Here is a 19,092-nt window from a genome sequence, read left to right on the forward strand (position 1 = left end):
CCTCCCATGACAGAGGTGATAACCTCACGTGCCGCCAGTCTCTGAGATCTTATCGAACAGTCTCTCTGTTCTCACCTTCCAGTGTTGTTGTTTAGTAATGATCACACCTCTTGTCAGGTGCAGCTTGTAGTCATTACTAAGGCTCTATTTAGTCCTGCCTCACACTGCTTACCATGCAGTTTATATTTCCTGCTTGGTGTTGGTTGGGCTGGAGAGTTGTTCCTTTGGATCTCTTGCTCCTCCATTCTTCTTTAAAGATAAGTGCATTCTGTTTTGCATTTTGTTGTTTGCTTGTGTGTGTTGTTTTCTAGGCCTTAGGGAGACGCTGGTTCCTTCATCTGGGAAGAAACCAGTAGTCTCATTCCCTGCCACCACTCCTAGGGCCTTCCAGGGTCTCCAGGGCTTAGGTTACGGTATATGAGTATTTACACTTTCTGGGTCTACTCATACTGGCAGGAGTCAGGGAGAGGTCTAGGGATTCCTAGGATGTCACCATCCCTCTTCCTTATCTTTGTGGCCTAGACTCTAGGTCTATTCCCTTCTGTGTGTATCCCGGTGTTATCCCCTCCCCATTACGTGTGACAGTAAGGTTGTATGCAGCAAAACAATGATCCATAGCAAAAATGCATAAAATATTGAAAAGCTGTGTAATGTGTTCACCCTGGCTGTATTAGTACATTATTATTTTTTTTTTGTCTCCGTCTAGTGCTTTAATACGCCCAGGTCGATTTGACATGCAGGTGACAGTCCCCAGGCCAGATGTGAAGGGACGCACAGAAATTCTTAAATGGTACCTCAGCAAAATAAAGTATGACCAGTGTAAGTATTACATAACTTGGTATATCATAAAAATTGAATCTCTATATGCTTTACTAACATGGAGTTATTAGACACATGACCTGCTTTTCTTCATGTACCCAGACCGGAGTTGCTTCTCCATAGACCCACATACGTGCAAACAATGTAAATAAGTTATCGCCTCCAATGCTGTGATACTTTGAGCATTTGTTGTGCTTATCCCTTATTCTTGCCAATGTATCTACCTCATCCATAGCTGTTTGGACAAGAATGTGCAATGCACACATTGTTACCTGCGGATTTTTAGTAAGCTAAAATTGCCATCTTGTTGTTATAGCTCTTGATGCTGAAATTATTGCTCGTGGCACCGTGGGATTTTCTGGAGCCGAACTGGAGAATCTGGTGAACCAGGCTGCTCTGAAAGCTGCTGTAGATGAAAAAGAGATGGTTACCATGAGAGAACTGGAGTTTGCCAAGGATAAAATACTCATGGGTGCGTATTGTGCGTTTTAAATAGCATGGAAATTGAGGCTAGGCTGCAGGTGGTGTGGCATGTCAATGTAAATACACTAAAACAGTAAAAGCTATCGGCAGCTGCCCATTTCAACTGCAGCATCTGGTAATGCCGTATTACATGGTGCCTATAGAAATGAATGGTTGATCCTGGCTCATATGCTAACAAGGGGTTATTCAAAACGGGAGCTGCGCCTTTATAATTTGCCCTGTATATGAGAGGCCTGTTCGGCCGACAGCTATCTCTCCCACACATAAGCATACTCAGCTTGGCCGTGAGAGGAGAAAGCTGCTGCAAGTCACCTCTGGCAATGGCTTATGTCACCAAGGACAAAAGTATCCTAGCTGAATTCCAACTCCCTCGATTTGTTGTCTCCCCATTTGCTGTCAGGTGAGAGTCAGGAGGCCCCATACACATTAGATGGTCAGCAAACCTGCCAAAATAGGTGGATTCGGTCAACATACAGTGGATATAAAAAGTCTACACACCCCTGTTAAAATGTCAGGTTTCTGTGCTGTAAAAAAAAATGAGACAAAGATGAATCATTTCAGAACTTTTTACACCTTTAATGTGACCTATAAACTGTACAACTCAATTGAAAAACAAACTGAAATCTTTTAGGTGGGGGGAAGAAAAATAAAAAATAAAATAATGTGGTTGCATAACTGGGGATGTAGCTGTGTTCAGAATTAAGCAGTCGCATTCAAAATCATGTTAAATAGGAGTCAGCATACACCGGCCATCATGTAAAGTCCCTCTGATTAATCACAAATAAAGTTCAGCTGCTCTAGTCCACAGAGAGCTTCCAAATCATCTGAGGGATCTCATTTTTATCAGGCAGGAGAAGGGTACAAAAGAATTTCCAAGGCATTAGATATACCATGGAACACAGTGGAGAAAATAGGGCACAACAGTGACATTACCAAGAACTGGACGTCCCTCCAAAATTTATGAAAAGACGAGAAGGAAACTGGTCTGGGAAGCGACCAAGAGGCCTACAGCAACATTAAAGGAGCTGCAGGAATATCTGGCAAGTACCTGGCTGTGTGGTACATGTGACAACAATCTCCCGTATTCTTCATATGTCTGGGCTATGGGGTAGAGTGGCAAGACGAAAGCCTTTTCTTACGAAGAAAAACATCCAAGCCAGGCTACATTTTGCAAAAACACATCTGAATTCTCCCAAAAGCATGTGGGAAAAGGTGTTATGGTCGGATGAAACAAAGGTTGAACTTTTTGGCCATAATTCCAAAAGATATGTTTGGCCCAAAAACAACACTGCACATCGCGAAAAGAACACCGTACCCACAGTGAAGCATGGTGGTGGCAGCATCATGCCAAGGGGCTGTTTTTCTTCAGCTGGAAATGGGGCCTTAGTTAAGCTAGAGGGAATTATGAACAGTTCCAAATACCAGTCAATATTGGCACAAAACCTTCAGGCTTCTGCTAGAAAGCTGAACATGAAGAGGAACGTCATCTTTCAGCATGCCAGCGACCCAAAGCCTACATCCAAATCAACAAAGGAACGGCTTCACCAGAAGAAGATTAAAGTTTTGGAATGGCCCAGCCAGAGCCAGACCTGAATCCGATTGAATCTGTGGGGTGATCTGAAGAGGGCTGTGCACAGGAGATGCCCTCACAATCCGACAGATTTGGAGTGTTTTTGCAAAGAAGAGTGGGCAAATCTTGCCATGTCAAAATGTGCCATGCTGATAGACTCAGACTCATACCCAAAACACTGAGTGCTGTAATAAAATGAAAAGGTGCTTCAACACAGTATTAGTTTAAAGGGAATCTGTCACCTATTTTTACCCTATAGAGCAGAGGATAGATACAGGCATGCACAGTTAGTTCACTGAGGCTGACGCCACCAAAAGGAACAAACACTTTGCCGGCACTGTGCATGTGCTAGCCCGTGCATCGCGAGATTACAGCACTGTAACTTTGTTAGCAAGGAGGAGATTCCTGGATGCAGGCGGTGCTGGGCTCCTTCACAGGGGGCATGGCTGGGCTCCTTAACCGTAAGTAACCATGCCTTGGGCACCTTACTTGGCTAATTTACATATCTAAAAAATCATTTCTCGTGCATGGCATTGGGGGACACAGCACCATGGGTATATGTCCAACTACCACTAGGAGGCACTAGACACAAAAAGTGTTGGCTCCTCCCAGGTGGGCTATACCCTCTCCACAGGCACGAGGCTATTCAGTTTTAGTCTAGTGTCCGTAGGAGGCAGACCTGTCCTGCTTTTTTGCAGGTTCTGCTGTTTTATTTTTATTCTTTTCTTTTTTTCTCTCTTCCGCAGGTCGGTTTTTTCCACCGTTATACCTGCTGCAGGCTGGGGCTCCATCGTGTTCCACTTTAGTTGCCCCCCCTGCGGGCGCGTACTTCGGTACCATCGCCGGTCACCCAGTCCCCACGGACTGCATCCGCAGTGGCTTGCCGGCATTCCCACGGTTCCCGTGTTGAGTCTGCCGAAGGGGTGACCGTGCTGCGCCCGAAGACAACGGATGGTGAGTATACTCCCCTGTCCCTGTGTCCCTACAGGGTTAGGTTCCCTTCTGTGGCCAGGGGGATGGGATCCACCTTAGCTGGGGGTCCTGGGGAGCCTCTTCTTTCCTCCTAGCCAACCCCCCCCCTCCTGGGGGGGGTTTATATTCATGGTTTCCCCCTCGGTTGGTCTTTTCTCTCCTCCCTGGCCACACAGTCTCTCCCTGGCTTCCCCGCTACTTTAGTCCCCGGCTTCTGCCGGGACTAGGCCTCATCTTCTATGGCCTGTCCCCGGCTCCCAGGTGCTCCGTTTGCCCTGATCTGCCTATCCCCAGGTGTCGCTTCTCCCCCCCTACCCTACTCACCTATTTTTATGGTCCGGTGGGCCCTCTGTCGGCCGCGGTTTCCCCCGCCCCCCTTGCTCCATTCCCGGCCGCATCATAAATCGAGGCCCCGGCTTTTGGGCCTGCTAGGCCGCAATCTTCCCGGCCCCTCCCCCTTGCTTCCCGGGCTTTTCTGAGCCCCGCCCGGCCCTCGGGAGGGAGCTATCTCCTCTCCCTTTCCTGGGCTAACGTGTTTTTTCTGTTGGAGGGGGTGGTTAACCCCTCGATTGCTTCATGTCCCCTGCAGCCCTACTGACCACCTCTTTTTAGGGAACAAGCTGCTGCTGCTGCACCTCTTTGGGGGACCACTGCGTCCGGGTCAGGATAGACAGCCTCTGCTGGCTGCTTTTTGAGCATCTCTTCCCCCAACAGCTCCTCGGTCGCCACGTGTTTTCACGTGCGTCCACTGTCTACAATGGCTGCCATGTGGTCAGCCTGTCCCTGCTGGTGTGCAGTACCTCTTCCCAGATCCCATTGTTTTCCCTGAACAATCTTTTTGTGTAGGTTCCCCATGAATGGGTCCCTCCGTGTCAATGCCATGGGAACCTTGGCCGACTCTCCCTAGCAGTGTCGCTGGCACGCTACCAACCCAAATTGCGGCCACCTCTGCCCTCCAGGGTCCTCCCTGCAGATGGGGCATACTCAGTTAGGGGTACCTGCACCCGGGTTCGGCGAGGGGTAGCTCACAGTACACCCTCGGGTGGTCTCAACGGGGTCCCACCCCTCCTCGGCATCCTCGGATCCCCCCCAGGACAGGCCTGAGGCTGGTGACGAATCCTTCCTGTCACCCCATCCGTTGCCTCTGGGGACACCTCTGCACCGATTCCCTCGGAACAGAGCATCAGGCGGTCTTCCTCCATATAGAAGCCCTCTGGGAGGTCAAGACTACGTGCACAGAGGAACCTCTCCTACCTAAACAGGGTTGGTATCACCTCTAGTGGATTTTCGGATGGTGCTCCCCTGACCGCACAGGTATTCAACCGCACAGGTAAGGCAGCCGTCCCCGTGTTTAGCATACTGAGTCACCTACCCGGTGTCTGATACGTACGCCTTCTCCTTAACAGGGGGGTTCCTGCACCACTGCCATAGGCTGTCCCTGACAAGCCTTCCTGGTTCCCCTATACCTGGGGTTATCCCCTACACATTTGAGAGTGTTTCCGTGGGGTCCCCATCCTGGTGTTGGTGTTCGCCACTCTACCTCATTACTGGGAGTTCCTGTTCTGGGCAAGCGGTTAGCTCGGCTATCGCCTCCTGTAGGTTGGGGAGTTCAGAGCAATTGTACAGCCGCCTTGTCCCTTTGCTTAGGTAGTGTACCTACAGAAGCCATTACTCCTGGCTGGCTCTATGGTGTTCCATACAGCACTATTTCTCCCTTCCGGGTGAGATATACAGGCCGCTTCAATTGCCGTTGCAATTGCACCTGTCTGTTCCCAGCCACTTTGCTCCTGTCATAGGTGGAGTACCTACACCATCTCCTGATGCTGTAGCCGATTCCCCTGGCTGGCGCTATGGTGTTCCATGCGACACTATTTCTCCCTTCCTGGGAGAGATACAGGCTGCCTTTGATTGCCGCTGCAATTGCGCCTGTCTGTTCCCAGCCAATTTGCTCCCTTCACAGGTAGAGTACCTACGCCATCTCCGGTGCTGTAGCCGATACCCCTGGCGGGCTCTGTTGTGTTCCATGCGGCAACATTTCTCCCTACGGGCGGAATGTAGAGGCCACTTTCAATTGCCTTAGAATTGCCCCTGTCCGGTTCAGTTACCTGTCTGTTCCCTGCCGCCTTGATCCCTTAACAGGTGGAGTACCTGAGCCATCTCCGGATGCGGTAGCCGTTCCTCCTGTCCGGCTTTATGGTGTTCCATGTGGCATTTTCTTTCCTTACAGGACGAGATATTGAGGCCTCCTCCAATTGCCGTGGCCATTGCACCTACCTCATCATAGTGTGCACCAAACGGCCATCTTACTCCCTTCATGGGTAGAGTCCCTGAACCGTCTCCGATGCTGCAGCCGTTCAACCTGTCTGGCTTCTAGGGTGTACTATGCGGCCCTGTTTCTGTTGCCATTGCACCTACCTGATTGTGGTGTGCACCTGTCTTGTTCTTTGTGGTACCGTGCGGCCCTACTGGGTTCCATTCTTAACGCGGTTGCTGTTGCACCTCTCTGGGTCTAGGGTGCACCATGCGGCCACATTGCTTCGATCTTAAATGTAGTTCCTCTAACACAGCCATATTTCTACTTTACAGGTTGTGTACCTGTACCCTCCGAATGCTGTCTCATTCCCAGATGCTGTGGCTATGTTTCCACTCTCCTTAGTTGGCAACATGCAGCCACTTTACCCATATTTTAGGCGTGTGTTTGTAGTACCCCAAGTGCTGGGCCCTGTGGTGCGGTCTGTAGCTCAGACAGTTTCTGTATTACTGGGTGTTTTCTGCCCACGAGTTCTAATCTGTGCTGCGGTTGTTGGTTCCATCCATTTGGTTCTTCCATACATCTGCCACTCCTTTACTGTCGCGCTCATTGGTCTCCTTGTACCTCTCAAGGCACTGTCTGCACCAGGCCCCCTTCGTTCAGCATGTGCATGGTTACCATGTCTGGCAGGTGTGGGCCAGCCCAACCCCCACCTTATCGGTCTACTGCTACTTCTGGTAGCTCCAGTATATGACCGATCTGTCTGATCCGGCGGGTGGTCCTCATTCAACCACGCTCCCTACTCCGTGGCCAGGTGGTTGTTGGCCTTTGTGCTGTAGTTGCTCTTGCCTTCTCTTTACGGTACTACGGTATGCTGTGCTCCGCGTTACCCCACGTTATAGGGGAGTTCTCGCGTTGTTTCCTAATTGCTGAGCGGCCCATTCCTGGTGAAGTACAAGGATCTCCACTGGATCTTCTACCTTGTTTGGACACGTAGCTGGTGGCATCGGCCGCGGTTGCGGTTTTCTGTCATCGTTGGATGTCCGCCACACGGAATCCTTCTGGGTCCACTGTTTTTATCATTGCTGGACGTCCTTCCTGACGGGTCAAGGACAGGACCTCTGAGCGCCACACACACCTGTCTGAATTTTCAGCTGATTGCTCTGGTATCGGACAGGGCCCCGTAGTTCCTTCTGGGTCCAGGTGTTTTCGGTATTCCCTTGTATTTTCTGTTTAGTTGTGCTACATGGCGAAGGGGCAGTCCTCTTGGACCTTGCCGTCGTCTGCACCTGTCTGGTACTTTCTCCCCCCTGGAAGTTTTCTGTATGCCGGTCGCAGCTGGTTTCTACATTTCTATGTAGGCTACCCCGGTTTTTTCATGGCGACTTCTGCATTCCTTATGCATATGGATGTCTGTCGTTTTGTGGTACATCCCGAGCTGCTGTACTTGCCCTCTCTGGGACAATGTTTAAGGTTTGCTGGTCAATATTCTTGGTACGGCTAGTTGTCCATGGCCAATGCCCCTTCCCCTATGGTGGTTTCTTTTCGCCTTTCCTGGATATTCTGGCTTGCGTTGTCTTCTGGTGGTTCAGCTCCTGGTTCCTTGTGAGCCCATACTGGGTACTCCTTTCGGGAGTCCCTGTTCATTTGAGGTCCTCTTTGGATTTGTCTCTTTTTTTCCCATCCTCCCACGTCGAGTACCTGGTATTGAGTGGTTTAGTGCTGCGGTTTGCAGTTCCACCGTATGGTCTCCTTCGGGAGGGACCTCCTCCTGTTGTAGGACCTTTCCTCTTTAGGTTTTTTGGAGTGCTCTCCTTCTACTCCCATGTCTCTCAGTCCAGTGTGTCCTGCCGAGGTTGCCTGGCCTGTATTTGGCTTCTTTTTTCCATGATACTTCACATGCCCAGAGTTTCCTCTGGTCTTACGCTTCACGGTGATATCTTGTTTTCGGAGGCTTGTGCCTCGTCTCCTGTTTTTGGGGACGCAGGAGCTATCGTTCTTTTCCTGGTTTTTTACCTACAACCCCCTCCTTCTCCAGGGTTGGCGGTTTCCTCTAGCAGCCTTGGGTTTTCACCTACACCTTTTCACCTACATGGGGCGCTTAGCTTCTTTCCTGGCCTTGCGGTGAGGGGAGTCCCCTCCCTTCACATGTGAGCCTTGCTATGGCTTCCCCCACTCGTTTGGTTTTCAGTGCTTCCCTGTTTCGTTTCTCCCCTGGCCTTTCAGGGGATGGCCACAGGTTTTTTGGGTCTGAGACAATGTAGAGCGTTGGGTAGTTTCACCACACGGTGCTGTCCTAATTTTTTTCTCCAGCCCTTGGCTGCGCTCTGTTTCCTTTTGCCACCTTCTTGCATTTGGGATTTTCTTCCAGTCATTTGTCCTGGGGTGCTGGCAGTCTTCCCTGCTTCTTCTGAGGTTTCTTCCTTGTTATGGAACCTCTTGCCCATCTCGTGTTTTTTCCCGTTGGGTCACATGGTATTCTCCTGCACCTGTATGCCCAACCGGTGGCGCGTCTCTTCTTTTCCCTCCCTCAGGGACTGCTTTGGGACGTCCCATGGTGCTGTGTTCCCCAATGCCATGCACGAGAAAATTGGATTTTTTGTACTCACCGTAAAATCCTTTTCTCGTAGTAGGCATTGGGGGACACAGATCCCACCCTATGTTTTTTCTTCCGCTTCTCCGGGCTGGTCTCTTGATCTTTCCCGGTACGGGAGTTGTTGGTTCCTTGCTTTTCTTCTCTCTCCTACTGCTTTTGGTACAAACTGAATAGCCTCGTGCCTGTGGAGAGGGTATAGCCCACCTGGGAGGAGCCAACACTTTTTGTGTCTAGTGCCTCCTAGTGGTAGTTGGACATATACCCATGGTGCTGTGTCCCCCAATGCCTACTACGAGAAAAGGATTTTACGGTGAGTACAAAAAATCCAATTTTTTTAAACCAAATAAAACAAAACAGAGCTATGGGACAGGTATATTGCGCACATGCTAGCGGAGATCTATCCCTGCATGTCCGCAGCTCTATAGGGTAAAACTAGGTGACAGATTCCCTTTAAGGGTGTGCAGACTTATGCAACCATATTATTTTATTTTTATATTTTTTTCTTCCCTCTACCTAAAAGATTTCAGTTTGTTTTTCAATTAAGTTGTACAGTTTATAGGTCACATTAAAGGTGGAAAAAGTTCTGAAATGATTTATCTTTGTCTCATTTTTTTACAGCACAGAAACCTGACATTTTAACAGGGGTGTGTAGACTTTTTATATCCACTGTAAATTCTATGTGCCAGCATTATTCTGTGCAGTGGAAAGCTTCCAGCTGAGATAAGAGAACAGTGTCCCGTACTGTCAAAACTAAAAACCCTATCTGTAAGGGTGAGTTCACATCGTGTTTTTCCCATCTGTTTAACGTATACAAAAAACCTATATGTTAAACTGATGCCTCAGACGGATGCCATACAGTGTCATCCGTTCACCGTAGAGTTCCATTGTAAAAAAAAACAAAAAAAACGGTGTTTCCAGGGTACAAAAATATGGTGTACTGCGCTTTTCATTTTTTTTTCCTAATGTATACTTCATATAACGCGATGTGAACCCACCCTAAGCTGAACAAATTGGCTAGCATTTACTAATGTGAGCGCACCTAGATTCTGGGGTAAACCGCACTAAAATTCAGCGTCTTGCTCTGGTTCTAGCAATCATGTGATCACCAGGAGCTGGATATCTGCACAAGCTGTTGGGTCTTACCAGAACCAGATCAGCTCTACCAGTGCTCAACTCTCAGTAGCTCCACCGGTCAGCTGTTTGAAGCAGTAGTGGCGCTCTTGCAAGCACTGCGTCTGCAAAATGACCTGTGTGTTGTTTCACTTGAATGGGACAAGTAGTTGTAATTACACTGCGCCATCTCTATGTGCAAGCCAATCTGATATTGCTGACCCATCATGAGGCTAGCTCATCAGTGTTGACCCACTGTCGACCCACTTTAAGTCACACGATGGGGATTGTATATGTGTGGTTTGTTTTTACCCTTGCTTCATTCTCCCTCCATATGACATTAATAAATGGGAATTCGAGCACTATATGATATTTATTTTATTCATTCAGTAGTAACTGTGTTTTAAGTTTCCTCTAGATAGAGGGAGTACTCCGGTCCGACTGCTGTATTAATAGGATATTTATATGCGTTTTATATTTTATATCAGCAACATATTGTAGCAATATGGGAAGTAGTTTCCTTCACGGTGTAGATTTTATAACGTTTAATGTCCTTGCTTTTCACCTGGTTGTGTTATTTTTGTGCAGGGCCTGAGAGGAGAAGTGTGGAGATAGATGACAAGAATAAAACAATTACTGCCTATCACGAGTCGGGACATGCAATTATCGCCTATTTTACCAAAGATGCCATGCCCATTAACAAAGCGACTATCATGCCCCGGGGGCCAACACTCGGTCATGTGAGTCATGCATAATATGCAGTGCTGTTTTACTAGAAGGTATAAACGATATGTAATATGCAATGTCTGCATGTATTCATTTGAATTTCTTTCTTTCTTTCTTTCTTTCTTTCATTTCTGTAGGTTTCTCTTTTGCCAGAAAATGATCGCTGGAGTGAGACGAGGTCCCAGCTCCTTGCACAGATGGATGTAAGCATGGGCGGCAGAGTGGCTGAGGAAATGATTTTTGGGCCAGAAAACATAACTACAGGTAATTTTTGTCAAAGTCTAGTTATTACCCAGCCACAGCTGCCCACATCTCATCTTTTTGGTTCTGTTAAAGGGGCTTCTAGCGATTTTGACGGTGCAACAAAGATAGCAAAGCTAATGGTAACAAGATTTGGAATGAGCGAAAAGGTACAGAATTTCACTATATCCTTTTACCTTATATACAAAAGATGTACTATATATGAACTTCTAACTGTGCAAAATCTGTCCCCCGACATGTTTCGCCGATAACCCGGTGTCTTCACGTGTTAGACTGTCTGAAAAGCTGTGTCCATTGTCATGATTTTTTCTCTTTATTTAGAATGTCCTATTGTTTTGTTTCTTCAGCTCCTTTGTAGACTGTCTCCATGGTAACAGACAGCAAACACATTCTGTGTAGTCTGATCCTGCGGTTATCTTCCTCTTAGGCCTCATGCACACGACCGTATTGTTTTTTGCGGATCCGCAAAAAACGGAAGCTGCCCGAGTGCCTTCCGCCATTTAACAGAACGGGCCGCCCTATTATTGTCAGCAAAAAGGACAAGAATAGGACATGTTATTTTTATTTTTTTCCAGGAACACGGAACGGAGCAACGTATGCGGATAGCACACGAAGTGCTGTTCGCATCTTTTGCGGCCCGTTGAAGTGAATGAATGGGTCTGCATCCGAGCCGCCAAAACGGCAGCTCGAATGCGGACCAAAACAACGGCCGTGTGCATGAGGCCTTATCTGTCCTCTACTCTTCACACTTTCTGTGTACTTATCATGCCTTGTCTCCTATATTTCAGCTAGGGGTAATGACTTATTCTGACACTGGGAAACTGAGTCCAGAAACACAAGCTGCCATTGAGCAAGAAGTCCGTACACTGCTGAAGGTAAGATGGGTAAAGCCTCATTCACACGTCAGTGTTTTGGACTGTTTTTTCCATCCGTGATTGTGAACCAAAACCAGGAGTTTAGGCTACACAGACATGCGGTATAAGGGAAAGGTCTGCACCTGATCTGTGTTTAGAGCCGCACCTGGTTTTGGTTCCCAATCACTGATGGAAATCACTGACCGAAACACTGATGTGTGAATGTGGCTTATATCTTGACATGCTCCATGAAATCTGGCTAGAGCTAAGCCATGAAGTGTACCCATATTAGCATGTGTTATTTACACGTCTTCTTGGTCCATAGATGGGCATCATCATGTATATTGGTGCAGTCAAATGTAATATGACATGACATGTAATGTAATGTGACATTGTGGGGTCCTGTAAGTGAACAACAGGACAGTCCACTAGGTTGGTGCCAGCATTGTGTGCTGCTAGTTCTGCTGGTGGGTAATGCCAAGCTCATTACATCAAAGCAATTGGTGGTGCGGGTCTCAGTATTTTGTTAGAGTTTCAGGAAAGGTTTTCTCTGAGCAAGTCTTTAATTTGTAGTCTCAATGGTACAAAATAGGGATGAGCGAATTGACTTTGGATGAAACAGCGAGCACTCCATACAGTATTAAAATGTATTGCCTCTGATGAGCTGAAGTTATTACTAACTTCAGAAATGGATTTTTACTGTAAAAAAAACATTTCCTGAACTCTGGTTCGGTACCAAGGTTCCAAAGTTCCGGAAATGTTTTTTTTACTGTATAAATCAATTTCTGAACTTTATTATGCAAATTCTCGCGAGACTTCGTGAAGTAATAACTTCGGCTCATCAGAGGCAATACATTTTACAAAGTTTTATGCAAATCGATTTAGGATGTTTAATCCGAAGTCGATTCTCTCATCCCTAGTGCAAAACACGCATGCAGCTTTGTATAACCCTCTGATATAAAATATGTATACATTTAATTCATCAGACCTAAAAAGTGCCAGATTATCAAATATTCTTAATTGCTCGACCTTCAGGAAGACGACTGAAAACAAAACATTATCTAAATTGGTATTTTCCGCTCAGTTTTCTGCTTTTATATTTAAGACACGTTTTCTTATGTGGCATTTTTCTTTAAAGGGGTATTCTAGTTATCTATTAGATCGGTGGGGGAACTACTGCTGGGGCCCCCCCCTTCCCCGATCACGAGAACCTCCTGCTGCCCCCTGAAATGAACGGAGTGGCCGGTCGGGCATACGCACGCCTGCTCTATTCATTTATATGGGAATTCTGGAGATGGCTCTCTACTCTGCTGTCTCCTGATACGGGTTCCTTATTGTAACCGGAATACCTGAAAGAGCATTTATTAGCAGGATCAACCTTATCGAACCAGGCATGCTTCCTGGTAGGGTTAATCCTTCTGATTACAATGATACCCATCTTGTGAAATCTGGTTGTGGTGTTCCCGAGAAAAAATACTTTTCCTCTTTATTCATATGAGGGCTTAAGGACTCTGAGGGTTGAGGCGATCACTGGGAAGCTTAGGTGCACACAGAGGCTAGGCCACCGCTCTCGGTGCACTGAAGCCCTCACTTGCCTAAAGAATGAAAGTCTTTTTTTCACTGCCACCTGATTTTCTCGTGACTGGTATGATTTTTAAACAGCAGGATCAACTCTACCATGTTGTTGTGATACCAAAATTTAGATTTGATTTCGATACCATAAAAAAGTATTGCAATACTTGATACCATTCGATACCAAGCGAAAAAACTAAAACGCCAAAAAAGCTGCGTGCTTTCCGCATTTAATAATTTTTTTTCTTTTTCGGCATTCACCGCATAGATTTTTTTAAAATATTTTAATAGTTTGGACTTTTCGGATGTGGCGATATGTTATATGTTTAAATGGAACCTGTCACCAGAATTTTGGCCATAGAGCTGGGGACATGGGCTGCTAGATGGCCGTTAGCACATCCGCAATTCCTTAGTCCCCATAGCTCTCTGTGCCTTTATTGTGTAAAAAAAACGTTTTGATCGATATGCAAATGAACCTGATATGTGTCCTGTATTCGGAGATGAGTCCAGCGGAAAGGAGCCCAGCACCGCCCCGCGTCCTCCGAATCTCCTCCTTGCTGGCTGACGTCACAGAGCTGGAGCGCCGAAATCTCGCGATGCGCGAGCTAGCGCATGCGTAGTTCGTTCCCTGTGCTGATGCGAGCACAGGGAATGAACATGATGCCGACACTGCGGATGCGCTAGCTTGCGCCTCGCGAGATTTCGGCGCTCCAGCTCTGTGACGTCAGCCAGCAAGGAGGAGATTCGGAGGACGCGGGGTGGTGCTGGGCTCCTTTCTGCTGGACTCCTCTCCGGATACAGGACACATATGAGGTTCATTTGCATATCGATCAAAACGTTTTTTTAACACAATAAAAGCACAGAGAGCTATGGGGACTGGGTATTGCAGATGTGCTAGTGGCCATCTAGCAGCCCATGTCCTCAGCTCTATACACAAAATCCTGGTGACAGGTTCCCTTTAACTATTTATTGTTTATATATTTTAAATGTAAAATCGGGATAGGGGGTGATTTATACTTAAAATTTGATGTTTTTTTTTTTTTTTTTAAACCCTTTTGTTTTTTTACTTTTTATTTCATAGCAATTTCCCCCCCGTAGGGGCTAGAACCTGGCATCTTTTCATCCCAAGTACTGTTCACCCTAGTAGAGCTCTATTAGGATGAATAGGACTTTACACTGTCCCTGCTGCCCTGTGCTCTGTGCACACAGCAGCAGGGAGCTTACCAGGGCTTCAGAAGCATCCTGGCTGCCATGGTAACTAATCGGAGCCCCAGGCTTACACTGCTGGGGCTCCGATCAGAAGCTGCCACTACACCACCAATGAATGGAGGGGAGGGGACCCTGTGGCCACTGCCACCAATGTTTTTAATACTGGGGCGGGCGCACTGCGCCACCAATGGTAATTAACCTTTAATACAGGAGGCGTGTGTTGGCAGCAGAATCACATAGCTGGGAGCTGCGATCAGTGGCAGTTAACCCCTTAGGTGCTGCACCTGAGGAGTTAACCCGCGCTGATCGCAACTCCTAGCTATGCGATTCTGCTGCCAGCACCCGCCTCCTGTATTAAAGGTTAACTATCATTGGTGGCGCAGTGCGCCCGCCCCTCTCTCTTCTTATTGGCAGCAGCGGCACAGCGGGGAGTGAGAGAGTGACTCCTTCTCCCCTGTGCTGCCGAGGAGAACACGGAGCGCGCTGACAGCAGCAAGCTCTATGTTCTCTGATGCTAGGCTGCGAAGTAGCGCAGCCCAGTATTGATAAATGTCAGATCCCGGTATCGTATCGATACCAGGACAAAAGTATCGATTGGGTATCGATATTTCGATATCCGCAACAACCCTAATCTACCAGACAGTGTGTCTGGTTTAATGGGATTGATTCTGCTGGCAGGTCCTTTTTAAAGCAGTTGCTGTATTTTGATGTTTTTTGGATTATTGGATACCAGAGTATTACCATCTTTCTTTCTATCGTGCATCTTAAAGTATCAATAAACCATTCTTTTCTTTTCTTTTTCCTTTCTTTTCTTTTAGGATTCTTATGAACGGGCAAAAAACCTTCTGAAAAGTCATGCGAAGGAGCATAAAAATCTGGCTGAAGCTTTACTAATGTATGAAACTTTGGATGCCAAAGAAATTCAGATGGTATTAGAAGGAAAGAAGCTGAGATGATACTATCGATGTAGCGGACTGAGCGCCTCATTGTTTTATTGTCTCTGCATAATTCGTTCTTTATATTACGTACTACTCTTTATTTAAGGTATGCCAAAATATCGCTGAACTTAAAAATCCAATCTTTTCTTTCCTTGCGTATGCGGCTTCACCTTCACTGAATTAGTACATTGAAAAGAGAGGGTTGTGTCCAGCAGAAGTGAGAATGACCTCAGGGCTGTTTACATAGGTAACTGGTGATCTAGAAAGCCCACACTACATCACATTGACAGCTCACTGGACAATATACTGCCTATGTGGCTGCATCCATCACTTCTGTGCAGATACACATCCCCTTCACAGTATAAGGCCTCTTAAGTCATCTACTGCTAAGATGTGTACAGTAACCTCTGAAGTACTTGAAAGAGTCAGGGGGGAAAACAAAAGGGTGGCCAAGAGATCTTCTTATCCGGAAGCTAAAAAGCGGATCTTAAAGGGCATCTGTCAGCAGATTTGTCCCTATGACACTGTCTGACCTGTTACATGTGCACTTGGCAGCTGAAGACATCTGTGTTGGTCCCATGTTCATATGTAGCCGCATTGCTGAGAAAAAATATGTTTTAATATATGCAAATGAGCCTCTAGGAGCAACGGGGGCGTTGCCATTACTCCTAGAGCCTCTGCAACTGCCACTCCCTCTGCACTTTGACAGGACCAGACGTGATGACGTTTTCACTGCCTGGCCCTGTCGGTCAAAATGCAGAGGGTGCGGCAGTTGCAGAGAGCAAAGCCTCTATGTGTAACGGCAATGTCCCTGTTGCTTCTAGAGGCTCATTTGCATATATTAAAACATGATTTTTCTCAGCAATGCGGACACATATGAACATGGGACCAACACAGATGTCTTCAGCTGCCAAGTGCACATGTAACAGGTCAGTCAGTGTCATAGGGACAAATCTGCTGACAGATGCCCTTTAAAAACCAATATTTTGCAGTGTAAATCTAAAAAGGTATACGTGTCTGAACATGCCAGCTGTCAGTACTCTTGCACTAGGTATTGCCAAGAATCTAGTGACAAGTTCATTTAATGTTAAATCCTCCATAGACATTCTGTGACATACTAATGTTTATCGGATGGTGGTCATAATAAGGATCCAGCTCTGCTCAGTCCATCCGGTTCTAGAATAATTTTTGATGATGATGAAATAATCATATATTTTTTTTTCTAGTCACAATTATTGAGCCTTTCTTTTATATGGACCCAACAGTTCTATCATGGCACCTTGAATGACTGGTCTGCCTGAATGTGAAATATGGACATTGTAGTAGATTTTACAGAATTTTTACAGGTGGAAAAAGTTCTGAGGTTGCTGGTCTTCCACCTGCATAGTAGCAATAAATTGGCTCTGTCTACTGGGACTACCTGCTTGGGAATAGTGTAAGAATACTGCGTCACCACTTTCTTCTCCATTGCAGGAGCAGACATGGCCACATAGCATGTAACCCTGGAGGACTGGTTACTGGTCTGCTCCTGGTGAGCAGTCTTTTTAAAAGCTTTAAGCTATGCAGCTGTCATCATGTCTTTAATATCTGGAATTACATTGGAAAACTTGTATATTCACACATACACAGTCGTACACATGTACAGTTTTCCCCCTCAGTAATGTCCATGCACCATCCTTGCATTACACTTTATCAGCCTTACATTCTCTCCTTGCAGCATGACCTTAAGGGGGACGGTCAAATGTTGGGGACAACCGCACCGCAGTTTAGCTGAAAAAACCCAGTGGCGGCCGCTTCCTTTCTGCCTCTCATTCATTTCAATAGGAGGCAGTACTGAGGATCGCGGAGCAGCGGCTGTGCCTTGAACTGATGTGTCCATTCTCAGCACTGCCTCCCAATGGAATGAATGACAGGCTGAAAAGATGCAGCCACCAGTGGGTTTTAAGCGAAATTTCCGGCGTGGCTGTCTGCACCTAAATTCCACGGTAAAACCTGCCGTGTGAACGACCCTTAAAGGGATCTTATTCGAAAATCTTCCCAAGGCCCCTAAATGTGATAAGATAATAAGAGATTGGATACCCGCTACTTAATCCCCCACTGTTTCCAGTGCTGCCTATCCACTGGTCTGCAGCAGTGACCTAGCTGGATACGGCATGTGATCGCTGCAGCCAGTCACTGTCCTCAGTGGCCTTTTGTGGTATACCTCAATGATTGGCTGCTGTAGATTTCTGTGTCACTGCTGCAGACTGTGAGGACCAGAAAGACCCCTCTGGAAACTGTGGGGGATTAAGTAGTGATTATCCAGTCTTTTATTTATTTATTTTTTTAACATATTTCGGTTTTCTGAGGAAGTTTTTCCTTTAAGTCCCCCAACACCCCCTTTTTAAAGAGCTTTTCCAACAATTGACTAGTGAGGAGTAAAGTTTATTGGTTAGTGCCCTTGCCCATCCCATTGATTTACTGTACTAATAAGTTCACACCGCAAGAAATAGAAAGAAAGGGTTAATGTGGAGGAAGACGTGCATATCTTGATCACGGCATTTGCTGTGTCTTCTGTAAATCCATTGGCGCATGTGTCGGAGGAACCACGTGGGCGGTGATGTCTAACTCGTCAGCAGGAGGGTTCATTGGGTCAGAAGAGATCATGAGAAGTCCAAAAAATATGGCTTTGTTGTCTTCAACAAAGGGAATGTGTCCAGCTTTGTCTTTGTTCCCGTCCCTGTATGTTCTGTGTATTGACCAGCGCTGCAGTGTATGTACGGCTCAGAGCTACGTTCAGCTACTTCTTTCTGATTGTGACGAGTGTCAGAGTAAAATAAAACCATTTATAGGAATGATCTCAGCTGACAACGTTGCATTTTATGATGTGTGCAGTTGACATTTTAGGGCTATTTCATATTTTTGTGAATTTCTTTCTTCTTTTTTTTTTTACTGCAAGCAGTGTTTGTGTGGCTGCCACCTATTGCCTGTTGTACAGTGGATCTTCTGGCAAACTGCTTACTATTCCGTCACAAGAGGAATGTAACACATATTTCTACCTGTGTAAATTGAGGTGTATGAAGCATATTTAAATATGTAAATAAATCTAAGTTCTTATGGTGAAATGTCTGCATCTCTGGTGTTATTTTTTTTTATTGTTTTGGAGTCTGAATATGTGAAACTATAAGCCATGAAATTAGACTGCGTCAGTCAGCAGCAAATTGCCTATTCAAGCAGCACTCTGCCTGGTAGGGCTTGCTTGCCCGATTTAAAACAATGCTTTTATTTTGCAAATCCATAACTCTGACTGCAAAAATCCCCTTTTTAACCTTTACATGAGTACTAAAAATATTCTACAGTTTTAAAACCAGCCTCTCGGTCTGTATACTTTTGTAATTGCATGTAATTAGAAATTTAGTATAACTATAGTATAAAAAAAAAAAAAAGGCTCTATATAGCGCCACCTGCTGCTTGTTTTTTTTTTTTCCCTTATTTCTTTGACTTGCTCACTGAGATGGTCGCACATGCTTAGTTTCATCCTTCAACTGCCTCCTGAGCTGTGAAAGTGAGAGCATGGACACGCCCCCTGAGCTGTGATAGGGAGAGCATGGACACGCCCCCTGAGCTGTGATTGGGAGAGCATGGACACGCCCCCTGAGCTGTGATGGGGAGAGCATGGACACGCCCCCTGAGCTGTGATAGGGAGAGCATGGACACGCCCCCTGCGCTGTGATAGGGAGAGCATGGACACG

At 46.4% G+C, this 19,092-nt stretch overlaps 1 protein-coding gene across 1 annotated transcript in view; it reads left to right on the forward strand.

Moving 5' to 3' along the window:
- The window catches only part of YME1L1 (YME1 like 1 ATPase), a 70,269-nt gene extending 54,390 nt beyond the window's left edge, over positions 1-15,879 (forward strand). Inside the window, exons 13-19 of the mRNA XM_044294997.1 lie at positions 707-819; positions 1,136-1,291; positions 10,390-10,541; positions 10,665-10,791; positions 10,864-10,937; positions 11,577-11,663; positions 15,242-15,879. Of these exons, the coding sequence (XP_044150932.1) occupies positions 707-819; positions 1,136-1,291; positions 10,390-10,541; positions 10,665-10,791; positions 10,864-10,937; positions 11,577-11,663; positions 15,242-15,379 (847 nt within the window). The 3' untranslated portion in view covers positions 15,380-15,879. The remainder of the gene's footprint in view (positions 1-706; positions 820-1,135; positions 1,292-10,389; positions 10,542-10,664; positions 10,792-10,863; positions 10,938-11,576; positions 11,664-15,241) is intronic.
- The last annotated feature ends 3,213 nt before the right edge of the window (positions 15,880-19,092 follow it).

Source organism: Bufo gargarizans, chromosome 5 (assembly GCF_014858855.1).
Source record: "Bufo gargarizans isolate SCDJY-AF-19 chromosome 5, ASM1485885v1, whole genome shotgun sequence".
NCBI lineage: Eukaryota > Metazoa > Chordata > Amphibia > Anura > Bufonidae > Bufo > Bufo gargarizans.